Source organism: Belonocnema kinseyi, chromosome 2 (genome assembly GCF_010883055.1).
Source record: "Belonocnema kinseyi isolate 2016_QV_RU_SX_M_011 chromosome 2, B_treatae_v1, whole genome shotgun sequence".
In the NCBI taxonomy this organism is placed as follows: Eukaryota; Metazoa; Arthropoda; class Insecta; order Hymenoptera; family Cynipidae; genus Belonocnema; species Belonocnema kinseyi.
The window spans coordinates 20,479,887-20,492,627 of record NC_046658.1 but is presented as its reverse complement, the minus strand read 5'-3'; the positions used below and the strand labels follow the sequence as shown (position 1 = coordinate 20,492,627).

Here is a 12,741-nt window from a genome sequence, read left to right as displayed (position 1 = left end):
TGTAACTTGTAAATGCGTAAACATAAATGGCTGAAGTTTTGACAGGCGTCATTTAAAGGATCAAGCTCGACGAAAATGGTTCACATTAGTGAATACTAATGCTACCTCTTAGAATTTTCAGGTACTTATCAGACTGCCTAGTAAGGTGACTCATCAATGGCCCTCGCGACAGCATTTTTAATGGTATTTTACTAAATAGCTCGGAACAATTTTTTTACGCAAATTACAGAGACACCATTTTATTTAGAAAACTTAGCGGATTCGTGTGATTCTTATTCGAGCCTCCTTACATTTTCTTCTGCGGAGTTATTGCCTTCTAAATTTGGGGGTCTTGATTTTTTGCGGCGATCTTAGATACAGTTTTTTTAATCGTATTCCAATTCCTAAAATAACACTGAAATAATATTTTTTTTCAAGTGTTAAGAAGAATTTTCATTTCTAGTGAATTTCATACCTATTGAAAAATCTTTTAACTGACTAAATTTTCACGTGAACAATTTCAAAACTTAGCCGAGTAAAACTTCATGTGCACAAATCATTGAGTGTGCGAAGTCGAAGAAGGCGAAGTAATTATAAAGTAAAATAGGATTAAGAAATAGCATTGTAAAAGTATTAAGAATTTATTTTTTGAAAGTATATTAGACCATTTTTTCAATATTAAAACTTAGCTTCTAGTCACTAAGAAAATTAATCTACCTTTCTGTAGTGGACAAGACTTGAAATTCAGATAAGTTTTTAGAACCAAGAAGTTTTAATTTGCTGATTTTTAATTAATATATTTCCTGCTTTCAAAGTTTTGTATCTAATTTTTTAATTACTCTATCCTTCCAAATTAAAAAGTGTAATTGATCTAGCGAAGAGACAGATTGCTGACAAAGAATTAAATAAGTGAAAAATGTTACCGTAGAGAAATTTTGAATGATTCTTTTTATTTGTTTCTTCTACCTGAGATAATTAATATATTATTCTTTACATTTGAAAATTAATTTGTAATGAAATTCATATTCGGAAAATATTCAAAAATGTCGAGATTTAGAAGCAGTTCTCGGTTACGGTGAAAAACTGGCCACTCACATACATTAATCATACTTTATATCGATGAGGCATTGGTTCCATCGTAGAGGTGGGGAGGGGTCTATCTTCCCTCCGGTCCAAGACATTGCTAGGGCCTTGCGTCGCTGGTTCCCAAACTAAACCTACTCTCGACGTCTCATTCCCTGCGCTCGTCTTTTAAACTTAGTGATAATAGGCTGATAAGGGAAGGTAACGAGGTGTCCGCCTCCCATTTTCTTCATTTCAATATATGTTGTAGAGCAGCAAAAAATAAAAGGTATGGTGTTTTTTATTTTTGCTAAAATTGATATCTAGGGGATGAAAGCTTCCCCTAAAGTATACGCTCTAAAATTTTTCTTTTTTTAAATTTCTTCGAAAGAAATAAGGTAAGTATGTCATTTATCGGAAGCTTAACGCGAATTTCAGATTTCATTTGCTTAAAAAACTACATTAAACATATTTATAGCGTAAGAAATGGATTTTATCGAATAAAGCGTACCTTTAGAAAGGTAAATTACTTATTACTCGTAACATATCCTATTCGAATGAATATTATAAGAAGTTCGAAGTTAGAAATACGAGAATTCATAGGTTATCGGCAAGTCAGAAATCTGGCTGCTTCAGTTATCGGCACTTCGATGTGTGAGTGATTGGCAATAGCGTTTAGGAAGAAACGTTTTTGCTCAGAACGAAAAACAGAACAGCTCACTATATGTAAAATACTGCTCATCTTCCGACAACCCATGCATTGACGAAACCTGGTACATTTACCGTAGCTCTATCAAGACAAAACCAACTGCATATGATTTAAAACATATTAATAACTGCAATAAATTTACTGTATGGGGTTACATCCCTTATTTTTTGCAGCAATAAATGTGTTTTTTGAACATGTTTTATGACACAGAAATTTAGAAATTCGATCAATTTAATTCGAAAGTGCTTCACTATTTAAATAAAAACTAAAGTGAGACTGTTTTGACTTTTTCATCAAATACCCTTGATTAGGGGCTAAATACCCCTCAATGTTATTTTTTAATTTTTGGAAGAAAAAAAAAATTTGTTCCGTTTCGAGAATGTTGTTAAATAACATTAGTAGCCTAGAATCTGACATTATGAAAAAGTAAGAGCCCCTCTGGACGTCGAAACTCACCTCGAGAGTGTTCCCTCAAAAACTGATTTTTTGTATTAATGTATTAATGTATTAATGTAATGTATTAATGTAATGTATTAATGTATTTGTATTTGTCTGAAATAGCTGATAGCATACTCTCCATCTGTTTGGCGAAAAATAACTCGAGGTCTGCGGAATTTTGATTATTAGTCGCTATTCAACTTTGAAACAGTGAACATTTTATTAAAGCTATAAGAGAACTTCTTTATATAATTTAAAAATGCATATAAATCTCATCAGTGTTAAAATTACACTTATATCGATATTTCGTACTTCATACCTACCGGAAACGCAAGTAACTCGTGAAGAAATTATTTTGACAGACCATTTTAAAAGCCTTTTTTTAGATTTTATTTTTCATTTTAATACAGAAGAGCATGAAGAGAATTCTTTAGACTTTTTAGAACCTTTTAAAGACTATGAATCCGAAATAATTGAAGACAATGATAACAGCGAAGATTTTATAGATAGTGACGAAGCTGCAGGAGTTTGCAAGATTACTGACGCAGAAATTGATATAGACCGAAAAAGAAAAGCTGATGCAGCCGTTAGATGTATACGAATTCCGCGTATGGAAGAATTTCTATAAATATATTTGTGATTATGTCTTATTACACAAACACGATATCAGTCTACAGTTAAGAAATAATATAATCAAAATCCAATCTCAGATACGTAACTAACGGTCGTCTCCAAGATACAAACATCTTTTTCAGTATTAATGGTATAAGAGTGTTTATGTCGACAGCAAATTAGGCGGTTTCATAAATCCAGTAAAATTATCAAGATTAATAATTAATGTATTAAAACACCAATTAAAAAATACGTTCATCCTTGCAAAAAAATAGAATACGCTACCCCTTACAGTAAATTTAACTATCGTCAGAGGTTGTATCGTTACGAAATGGAAATTGTATATCAAATAGAAGTTTATATACAAAAAGTTGAGTTTGACGTAGAAAGCCACCTCAAAGTAATACAAAAATCAATCTTTGAGGGAGCACTGTCGAGGTGAGTTTCAATGTCCAGAGGGGTTCTTACTTTTTCGAAATACCATTGAAGGGTAGCGAGCCACTACTACAGGGTATTTAATAAAAAAAATCGAAACACCCTCACTTTAATTTTCATGCAAATGGTGAAGCACTTTTGAATGAAATTGGCCGAATTCCAAAATTTCTGTGTGATCAAAACATGTTAAAAAACACATTTATTGCTGCAAAAAATAAGGTATATAACCCGATACAGTAAATTTATTGCAGTTATTACTATGTTTTGATGACAAATCATATCTCTTATTTTTTGTTGCTCTACAACATATATCGAAATGAAGAAAATCGGAAGCGGACACCTCGATACCTTCCCTTGTGAGTGCCAAAAGTATGTATTTCGTATAGCACGAGTCGGATTTAGAGGCTGATAAAATTGAGAAAAATGCCTCCATTGCTAAATTACAAGAGGTTAGAGCTTCGTATACTGCGATTTCGAAAAGTCCCGAATAGGCAAAAGATATACCTAGGTATTTAAAGCCTTTCACAACTTCAATCTTTCCTGTGTATTTGAAATTGAGGTAGTTTCTTCTTCGGCCTTTTTGGAAAATCATAATTTTCGTTTTTTCTTGATTTGCAGCAAGACTATTTTCAGTACTATAAGCATATAAAAATCTAAGTATTCATTGTAAGCCGATTGGAGAGACAGAATCACTAAATCATCTGCGTATGCGAGTACTCGTAATATCTCCTTTCAGGTCGCCCTGAGGAATGTGTACCGGATCAGAGGGCCCTTGCGGCGTGCGGACAAATACAGTTGATATTTATATCGGTTTTTAGTAGTCTTACAAATTTCGCACTGACCCCTGAAGAGAATAGCTTATGCCATAATATTGCACGATTAATATAAGGAAAGGCATTCTTAAAGTCAATAAAAACAGCAAAAAGTTTGCCTCCCGGGCCTCCCAAGGGAATGTGTATTATTGCATTTAAAGTGAAAGTGTTATCAAATCATCATCTCCCCTCTCTAGAACCTGCTTGACAATGGAGGATTTCATTCGTAAAATTAACCCATTTTTTAAAATGCTCAGTTAGGATTTAGATATCGGGTGTCTAGCATCAATAAGTAGATCGCTATAAAGCGAGCATGCAGCAAGGTTTTGTAATAAAAATGTATTCCATAAATCTGGGCTGATGCGATTACCAGTGGATGAACGGAATCTAAATTTATGAACTCCATTCGAAAAGTTTGTTGTGTTTTTGCAAGAAGCTAAGCGATCTAAAATTGAAGATTCATACTGTTTGTGTTTTTTACATTCTCATCATTTGTGATTGAGAAAGTATTAGAATTGTCGGAAATTTGACATCACACTTTTTCAACGGATCTCCACGTTTCGAGACCCCCTGAATCCGAAAATCAAGTTTTCATGATGGCGTCTGTCTGTCTGTCCGTCCGTCCGTAAACACGATAACTCTCGAAAAAATGAACGAATCAAATCCATCTTTGGCACACTTTTTCTAGGTCCTAAAGGAAAGGACGAGTTCGTTAACCAGCCATTTTTGATCAAAATTCAAAAAGTCAGCGCAGTTTGAACATTTTTGAGACCACTTTTTTCTGAATTTGAAAATTCTATGTACGGATATTTATAGTATTGAAAAGAGCAAATAATTTATCCTTACGACTTTTTTCGATAAAAAGAAAATTATCAGAGTTATAGCGTTTTCAAAATTTTTTTAATCAACTGAAAATCAAAATTTGAAGCCAAAAACGCACGATATGAAAAAAAGTCAAGAGAAGAAAAACATTTCTTTTAGAAATCCCTACAAGATTATCATAAACAATTTAGGATTTTTTTCAAAAATTGAAAATTCAAATTTTTATTGCACAAAAAATAATGGAAAATAAAAAATTCCATTTTGTGGACAAACTATGTAGGATACAAAAAAAGATGAATTAGCAAAAATGGTTATCCCAAAAAAGATCTACAATTTCCTTAAGAATCACTTCTTGATAGGACGCGTACTTTTTGTTTTATTCGTGAAAAATAACGTTGAAAAAAGTAAAATAAAATAAAAATGTTTGGAAAAAAGACGAAAGTTACGAGAAGAAAATCCAACAAAACATGTTTACAAATGTCTGTCGGAAATCGAGCGCGGAGCGCGAGTGTCACGATGAGAATGTGTACCTCAAAGCCTACAGAGCTTTGGAAAACTTAATCTTTGACTATACTTAATTAAGTAGAAAATTCAGAATATGAAGACGCATATAAATACTGCCATCTAAAAGAGATCTTTTTGATAAAGTTTTTTTCAAGCATTCCAAATGCAAAGAATAAATATCCGAGCGCGAAGCGCGAGATTCAACCGTCGCGCGCTCAAACTTGCGAGCGCAGCATTAGATTGATTCTCCTTTTTAATATTTTAAAATTGATGTTATCAATATAAGCCTAGGCAGATCTCTTACATATCCTAAGACCAGCCTTGCGTTCTCTCTTTAGTTGGTCACATTCGGCTTCAAACCAAGGTTTGCCTCTTATCTTTTTTTGAATAGTGTTCGTGTTTCATTTATGACTTTTCAGCTGCCTCTTTAAAGGTAGAGGTTAAATTATCATTTAAAAGGTTTACATTATTATTGTTAGGCCGTTTAAACGAACTAGCATAGTACATAAAGTTTTTTAAGTTATTGGAATTTCCCATGGTTTTTATTAATTTAATTATTACTTTTTATTATTTAATTTACTTTGAAGTACTGCACATAGAAAACGATATGTATTTTTAATTTTTTCTCTATAAATATCACTATTTTTGGGAGATTTGTTTTCTCTAAAAATATTATTGAATGTCTGTTAACCTATGGGAAAAGTGTCGCCATTATCTTTTTATTGAAAAATAATCAATCTCTTAATGCATCTCACTATGTATGGATAAACCTTCAAGCTTTCAGTAGACAGATGATAAGTCTGTGAGAGGTTGAATCGAAAACTTTCAAATAGTCAATCCAGGCCATTGACATAACGCGCTGATAAGATTCCTGCTACACCCTTTTTCGAGCCTCGTTGTACGTACATCTCTCTTCACATAGACTCAATTATTCGAACAATTATGTTGCTTAGTTTAACTATAAATATCTGATACAGTGTATTCAAACAAATTATTGGCTTGTAATTGTTTCGATTGGACATGTTTCCTTTTGTCGCTAGGAATATGGAGCTTTCAAACACCAGCTTCCTTGTACATCCCCCCCCCCCCCTCACCACCATTTGTAAACGATCGGAAAATTTACAGATTAAAAAAACCGACAGGAATAAGTACATCCGGCATTGATTCGAGCCTTATTATGAGGGTTGGGGTAATTACAGATTTGAGAAGCGCTGTGAGCTAAATTTTTTAATGTCTGATGATCTCCTGTGTGAGGACGAATCTTATAGTTTATTCGATTATCCTGCACTGGTGTACTCCGATCTGCACCGAAGGAGGTCAGAGTGAAAAGGAAGAAGTAAAAAGGAACGATCAGAGTGTTCTTGGAGTACACCAGTGCAGGATAAACGAATGCCATATTAGATACTTTAAAACCCACAAAGTGTATGGCGTAAGAATGAAATATAATGTATATTATAATATAGCTTTGGCTATACAGCAACCATAATTACCATACCAGTAAAAATTTAAACCCTGATTATATATCTCCAAAAAAATTTGTTTTATTTAATCGACTCTTAATTTTCAGGTGATACCAGACTTAAAGAAGGAATTGAAAACAACCCTGATCGCAGAGGCAAAAGAATGCGTGATGCGCTTTTGCTGTCGGAAGATGTACAACTGGCTAAAAATTGCTCCTTATTCTACCGAGTTTCCAGACGAAGAGGATGAAGAATGGGACACAAGTAAGGGATTGCGTGTGATGGGCTTAGCCTACTTACCCGACGAGTCACAGGCTCCCTTTGCTTGTATAGTGTCACCCGACGGAGAGTGCACGGATTTCTTGAAATTGCCGCATATACTTAAACGCAAAAATAGCTTCAGAGAAAGTGAGAAGGTAATGAAGGAGGCAGACCTTCTAGCAATCCGAAACTTTATAGCAACGAAAAAGCCACACCTCATCGTAATTGGTGGAGAGACTCGAGACTCTACAATGATACAAACAGACATTCGAGAAATAGTATCATCTCTCATCGATGAGGAACAATTTCCCAATATTCCGATAGAAATCTGCGACAATGAACTTGCGAAAATTTATGCCAACAGCAACAAAGGCACCTCGGAATTTCGCGATTATTCTCTTCAGCTACGACAAGCTATATCACTGGCGCGAAGAATGCAAGATCCACTTCTTGAATTTTCCCAACTCTGTACCGCCGATAACGAGATTCTCTGCTTGAAATATCATTCACTTCAAGATCAACTTCCTCCAGAAGATTTATTAGAAAACATCTACCTAGAATTCGTAAATCGAGTTAATGAAGTCGGTGTAGATATAAACAAGGCAGTTCAGCAGACGTATTTTAGTAATGTTGTGCAGTTTGTCTGCGGTTTGGGACCAAGGAAAGGTCAAGCGTTGCTGAAGGTATTAAAGCAAACAAGCCAGAGACTAGAAAATAGAACCCAGCTGGTGACCATATGCCATATGGGACCCAAAGTTTTCATCAACTGTGCTGGATTCATTAAAATTGATACCAATAGTCTTGGAGACAGTACGGAAGCTTATGTGGAAGTTCTAGATGGTTCCAGAGTTCACCCTGAAACTTACGAGTGGGCAAGGAAGATGGCTGTTGATGCTTTAGAGTATGATGACGAGGATGCGAATCCTGCTGGTGCCTTAGAAGAAATTCTTGAAGCGCCAGAGAGACTAAAAGATCTTGATCTAGATGCCTTCGCTGAAGAGCTTGACAGACAAGGTTTTGGTAACAAGAGCATTACGCTCTATGATATAAGAGCAGAACTGAACTCCCGGTACAAGGACTTAAGAGTGGCATATCAGTCTCCTAACTCTGAAAAACTTTTCGACATGCTAACCAAAGAAACCATGGAGACATTCCACACAGGAAAGCTTGTTCTGGCTAAAGTGGTGGGTATAACCCATAAAAAACCACAAGGCGAGCAGCTTGATCAGGCCAATCCAGTTCGAAACGACGAAACTGGACTCTGGCAGTGTCCTTTCTGTCTAAAAAATGATTTTCCTGAACTCTCCGAAGTTTGGAATCATTTTGATGCTGGGTCTTGTCCGGGGAAAGCGACAGGTATTAGGTTGCGTCTTGATAATGGAGTATCTGGCTATATCCATATAAAGAATTTATCTGACAAGCATGTCGTCAATCCCAAAGAGAGAGTGTCAATTAATCAACCAATCCATTGTCGCATTACCAAAATTGAAGTTGAAAAATTTGCTGTCGAGTGCACGAGTAAAAGCAGCGATCTCGCGGACAAAAATCACGAATTTAGACCGCAGAAAGACCCTTTTTATGATACTCAGGCAGAAGAAAAAGACATAATGCTAGAGAAAGAAGTAAAGAAATCTAAGCAGTTACAAACTTATGTAAAGCGAGTCATTGTGCATCCTTCATTCCATAATATAGGATTCCAAGATGCAGAAAAATTGATGAAAGACATGAAACAAGGAGACGCTATTGTGCGCCCAAGTAGCAAAGGTTCTGATCATCTTACTGTAACTTGGAAAGTTACTGAAAATGTCCATCAGCACATTGACGTTAAAGAAGAGGGAAAAGCCAACGATTTCTCTCTGGGATCCCGATTGTGGATTGGCAATGAAGAATTCGAAGACCTAGACGAAATTATTGCTAGACACGTGAATCCCATGGCGGCCTACGTTTCAGAAATCTTGGACTTTAAATATTACAAGCCTGATGTTATGGGAATGAATGACAAGGCTGAAGAAATAATCAAGATTCAAAAAAAAGCGAATCCCGGCGGAATTCCATACATTCTATCGGCATATAAAAATATTCCTGGAAAATTTGTATTATCATATTTGCCGCATCGTAAGTGTCGTCATGAGTTCGTTTCTGTTACTCCCGAAGGATTTAAATTTAGAACCCAAATTTTTGGCAGCCTATCGTCCGATATGATTCCATGGTTTAAGAAACACTTCCAAGATCCAATTCCTGGTCAGTCCACTCCTAGCACTCCACGAGGAATGGTGTCTACCAGAACTCCTTATTTGGCTACACCTGGAACTATGAACGGCATGACTCAAGAAGCGATACAAAGAGTAGCCCAAAGTATGCCGCATCATATGCTGAATTCTTTATCTCAGGTAGCGAATCAAAAACTTTATCAGCCCCAGACACCAGGTACTACCTACGGAGGCATGAGCGCATACGCAAACACACCTTATACTCCATCTGGTCAAACTCCTTTCCAAATGATGACGCCCTACCAAACCGCTCAGACACCATTCTTGCATCCAGCTCAATCAATGCAGGCAATGCCTCAAAATAGTCCCAATTTCAGTAGACCTCCACCGATCATAAATCCTCCTATTGATAACACTAACTGGACCAAACCGCCGACACCTTGGACTCGATCAGGGATCTCTGTTAATACTCCCAAGTACGACGAAGGGCGCAAAGCTCCCCGTCGATACGATAACGGAAACAAGATTCGTCACTTTGATAAGGCAGATGACAATCCTTTCACTGTAGGGTCGTCACGCGATAATTCTCCGAGTAGACAGTTCAATGCAGGTGACGAGAATCCATTCAGAGTTGGTTCTTCCAGGGATAATTCCCCAAGCAGGAGCATGGATGATAATCCTTTCATAGTAGGATCTTCGCGTGAAAGCACGCCAAATGCTTATTCGTCAGGTCCACAACGAGGAGTATTTCGAGGAAATCGAAGAAAATCACCTCGGGATTCTTTCTCTGGAGGATTTCGTGGTAAATCGCCTCGAGATTCTTTCTCTGGAGGAGCTCGCGGCAGAAATCCCCGAGCATCCTTCGAAAACAGAAAGCCAAGGCAGAGCTTCGATGATAATAATCGCTTTAGTGCCGGTTCATCCCGCGAGAATTCACCGAGGAGTTTCGATAAAATGGACGACAATCCTTTTACAAGAGGATCTTTACGGGATGTTTCTCCAAGTAGGATGTCGAGTAAAGCGGATAATAATCCGTTCACCGTGAGCTCTTCGCGTGATAATTCTCCAAGCAAGAGTTGCAACAAAGGGGATGACAATCCGTTTGTTGTAGGTTCCTCTAGAGATAATTCACCAAGCAGAAACATTGAAGAGAATCCCTTTACAGTGGGATCTTACCGGGAAACTACTCCGAAACCATATTCATCACGAATATCTTTCAGAGGACGAGCATCATTTAGAGGTCAATCCCCAAGGGAGAACTTCTCGGGTCAGCCTCGAGGTCGATTTAATACCTTTAACAGAGTTCGTGGGAGAGGAAGAGGGAAGTTTACATCGAGTTCTCCGACAGATGGAGATTCCCGATATAATGATCTGTCTCCCCGTAACGATCCACCGGACATGGATGACAATCCATTCACCGTAGGTTCATCGCGTGATAAGTCACGTGGTGATGGATCTACAGAGAGCAATGCCTTTAGCAAGGGACCTTCGACGTACTTTTCTAGAGGAGAAGGAGGCAACTTTAGCAGAGGAGGAAGAGGCAGAGGGAGAGGTTCAAATTTTATTCCGGGCAGAGGAGGAAAGTTTGATGCAGGTTCTGCTCGGTTAGACGTATCCGCTCCTCCTGACGATGACAATCCCTTCACTGTTGGTTCTTCAAAGGATCGAAATCGATACAATGATGAATCTATGGACACAGAAAGAAGTTTCTCAAAGAACTCTTCGTTAAAATCACCTCGTGATATGGAAATCAGCGGAGATCAAACCCCGCTATATGATGAAAGTTAACCATTTAAGCGTTTTTCTGTTTTTCCATATAGTGGTTAATTTAATTTTTTTAATTTAATTTTGAATTTAGGGAACCGATTAGTAGCTACTTAAACTTATCCAATATTGGACTCACGTTGTATTGAGATGTAAATATTGAAGACCTTATAAATAATAATAATGATAATTTGTTTCTCGTCCAGAATCGTAAGTTGCTTGGCACTTTTCTACGTTTGAGAATCATACTTCTTGTGTAATATTCTTGACAGAGAACGTATACAATTGTATATTATAATTTTATCCCTTGCATTGCGAAAAAAAGCTAAAATCGTTTTTAAACTGACGAAAGATACGCAGAAGACCATTTTTAGCTCGACTTTGTCATTTACTAATTTGTTTTCTACATTATACAACGAATAGTTGCTTGAAAGTTTCGTAAAAATCTTCGTCCAGTTTCATTTATTTGAAAGTCGACGCGTCATTTATTTATCGGTAAAAGACTCATTTCTCTCTAAAAGATTATCGCGTTTTGTTTTTTTAACATAAGTAAAAACGTTACATTTCTTACGCATTTTTATAATTATTAAACGCTGATGTATTCGATATGCATAACAACCTGTATTACATACTTCATGACTTGATTTGGAAAATAAAGAGTTTAAACTTTTCAATGTAACTGAAAAGTTAAAAAAGTTGAGCTCGGACCAAGTTTTTTAAATTTAATTGTATCGTTCCGTTGGTTTCTTCAAGTTCGACAGGAAGTATGTATAACGTGAGAAGACGTAAATTCACCAAAGTGAAAGTAAAGTTACAACTTTTACAGAATTTGTTTTAAACTTAAGACTAGGGACCGCTAAACTGAGAGACGAGTGTAAGTCTTGTAAGTTTCCTTCTATAAAAACGTTTTTATTACTTCTTGTTATGATCAAAGAGTGGCGGTGCAGGAATGAGACAGAGAGAGAGTCCTATGGCATGTAGAGATGCGTAGTGGTACATAAAGCTGTTCAGTGCACTTTTGTAGGACATTAGGATTGGCAGTAATATCCTGCAGTGTTCTGGACTACGCAGCAGAGATCTATTTTTCATAAGGCGGAGCAGTAGAGTACTACAATATTTATGGATGCGCAATAAAAGATTTACAGCACGTAAGCGATCCTCTACAGCCCCTCATTCCCGGCATCTCATAGATACAAGGCCTGCTTGCCATCATATCGGCGTACTGAGAAAACATCTCATAGGCGCAACAGGTTATTTTGCCATCGGCATATTGAGAGAACATTCATTCATAAGCACAAAAGGTTGTGTTGCTATCGACATATTGAGATAACATTTCATCGGCACCAAAGGTGGTTTTGCCATCAACACACGAGATAATATTTGATAGGCACACAAGTCGTCTCACTAGGCACTAAGTAGTTCCTTTCAAATACTAGGGCCAGATAACCTACGGAGCGACAAAACCCCACCCCGCCCACGATTGACCCTAAGAAAAGTGACAGTGAGGATAAATAGCGTCAAGCACCAAGTTCTAATCCCATAAAGAAGTTGCCGCAAATTTTTGGTAATTTACTGTAATTTTGGAGGTAATTTATGGTAACTTACCATAAGTATCCCAACATGCAATTTCAAAATGTATAAATTTCAGGAAATTAATTTAAATTCCCCAAAAT

General features: G+C 36.7%; 1 protein-coding gene across 1 annotated transcript in view; it reads left to right on the top strand.

The window, feature by feature from the left end:
- LOC117168385 (transcription elongation factor SPT6-like) overlaps positions 1-11,773 on the top strand; it is a 176,135-nt gene extending 164,362 nt beyond the window's left edge. The window contains exon 8 of the mRNA XM_033353995.1: positions 6,941-11,773. Coding sequence (XP_033209886.1) covers positions 6,941-11,092 — 4,152 coding nt within the window. The 3' untranslated portion in view covers positions 11,093-11,773. The remainder of the gene's footprint in view (positions 1-6,940) is intronic.
- The last annotated feature ends 968 nt before the right edge of the window (positions 11,774-12,741 follow it).